At 41.5% G+C, this 1,733-nt stretch overlaps 1 protein-coding gene across 3 annotated transcripts in view; it reads left to right on the top strand.

Moving 5' to 3' along the window:
- Zcchc8 (zinc finger CCHC-type containing 8) overlaps nt 1-1,733 on the top strand; it is a 23,143-nt gene that overhangs the window by 6,931 nt on the left and 14,479 nt on the right. For all 3 annotated transcript variants that reach the window (XM_021163696.2, XM_029477665.1, XM_029477664.1), the window contains 2 exons: nt 415-520; nt 996-1,073. In XM_021163696.2, coding sequence (XP_021019355.1) covers nt 415-520; nt 996-1,073 — 184 coding nt within the window. The remainder of the gene's footprint in view (nt 1-414; nt 521-995; nt 1,074-1,733) is intronic.

Genomic DNA, 1,733 nt, shown 5'->3' with positions numbered 1-1,733 from the left:
ACTCTGTAGACCAGGCTGGCCTCGAACTCAGAAATCCGCCTGCCTCTGCCTCCCGAGTGCTGGGATTAAAGGCGTGCGCCACCAACGCCCGGCTAGTATTTCTAAAGAGTAGCATTCTGAGTTACAGAGTCACATTAGGAAGTTGACAAACAGTGGGTGGGTAGGGGACTGGGGGGTGGGGGGGGAGTGTATTGGGGACTTTTTGGATAGCATTGGAAATGTAATTGAGGAAAATACCTAATAAAAAAAATTAAAAAAAAAAAAAGGAGACAGAAAAAAAAAAAAAAGGAAGTTGACAAACGTGAAAAATGAAGTTGAGACGTGACTTCTTACTTTTACAGTAATGCACAGGACCTGAGTCTGCTGATATTTCTCTCTGCCCAGGTTCTAACCATCTGTCCATCTCTCCTACAGGCAATACCACCAAGAAATAGAGGAGTTTGTATCAAACTTAGTAAAACGATTCGAGGAACAGCAAAAAAATGACGTGGAAAAGACTTCCTTCAGCCTTTTACCCCAGGTATTTTAAGCTTGAGGCTCAGTGCTAAGTGGTTATGCTTTTTGCTGCCAGCTGCTGTTACACTAGAGATTTCCCAGATTGGAGGAACGTGAAGGTTGTGCACTGGCTTCCTTCTCCAAAGTCTGACCAATGCTCCCTGGCTGGGATTGCCGCTGGTGTGCCGCCTTGCCTGGCTTGAATGTTATTTTTGATTTAATGAACATTTTAAATTTTTTAATGGTCCGAGGTCTATGAGGCTGTCAATATTGACTAGTAATGTTAGATTAGTCACAGTTTCAGTCTTCCTGGGGCTATTTGTTTTCAAGTCTGCCTTGCTATTTGATTGAAGTATTGGATAGTTTATAAAAAACCCTGCCTTAGCTTTGATACTTACAACAAAATGTCTCACTTATATTCAGTGTGTAGGTTCCTAAAGTTTGAAAGTCAAAAGGTATTCCCCTTGTGACTTGTCGTAATGCCTGTTTCTTGATCTTAGCCATCCAGTGTCATGTTGGAAGAGGACCATAAAGTGGAAGAATCGTGTGCCGTTAAAAACAACAGGGAGGCTTTTAGTGTAAGTTTGGACTTTTATTTTGAGCTCTGCAGATGTATGGTTCTGTGTGTCTTCATTGAGTGGCGTAACAATAGGTGTGTCATCACATTTCTGTAAAGCAGAAGTGTTGCTGTCATCCATTAATGTCACTTTCTCTCAAAGTGACTGCTGCACTCTGTCCTGAGGATACAGTACACTTGGTTTGCAAGAGTTTGTGTTGGTCCTGACCAACCTCTTCATGTTTATCTTGAAACCTTTGACTAAGCTTGTAAAACTTACATACAGAGGAAGCGGAGATAATGTGGCATATTAGAAATTTAAAATGTCAGTAAGCTTAATTAGCGAGTAAGAGTCAAAGCTTAACAGGAAGAACCTGTATAGGCCTTTCAGTTCCTTTGCAGACTTTATTAGTATCAAACCATTTCTGCAGCACATTCTCAAAGGATGACTAGTTTTTCTGCTTATAGAATATGCCCTGTGATAATGTACCCCAGTTTTACAGACATGGGGCTGCAAAGATGATGGAGAGCCACGAATCTCATGAAAAGGCCAGAGGGCTGTTGGATCTCAGCAGAGTTGATTGTAGTTGTTAGACATCATGCTCCACAGTGTCCCTGGCTAACTAGGGTCAGTGGTGGACCTGAGTACAAGGAGTTGCTTTTCTTTTTTTTTTTTTTTTTT

The sequence above is a fragment of the Mus caroli genome, chromosome 5, assembly GCF_900094665.2.
Source record: "Mus caroli chromosome 5, CAROLI_EIJ_v1.1, whole genome shotgun sequence".
NCBI lineage: Eukaryota > Metazoa > Chordata > Mammalia > Rodentia > Muridae > Mus > Mus caroli.
The sequence above is the reverse complement of the archived record's forward strand: the minus strand, read 5'-3'. Positions and strand labels throughout refer to the sequence as shown.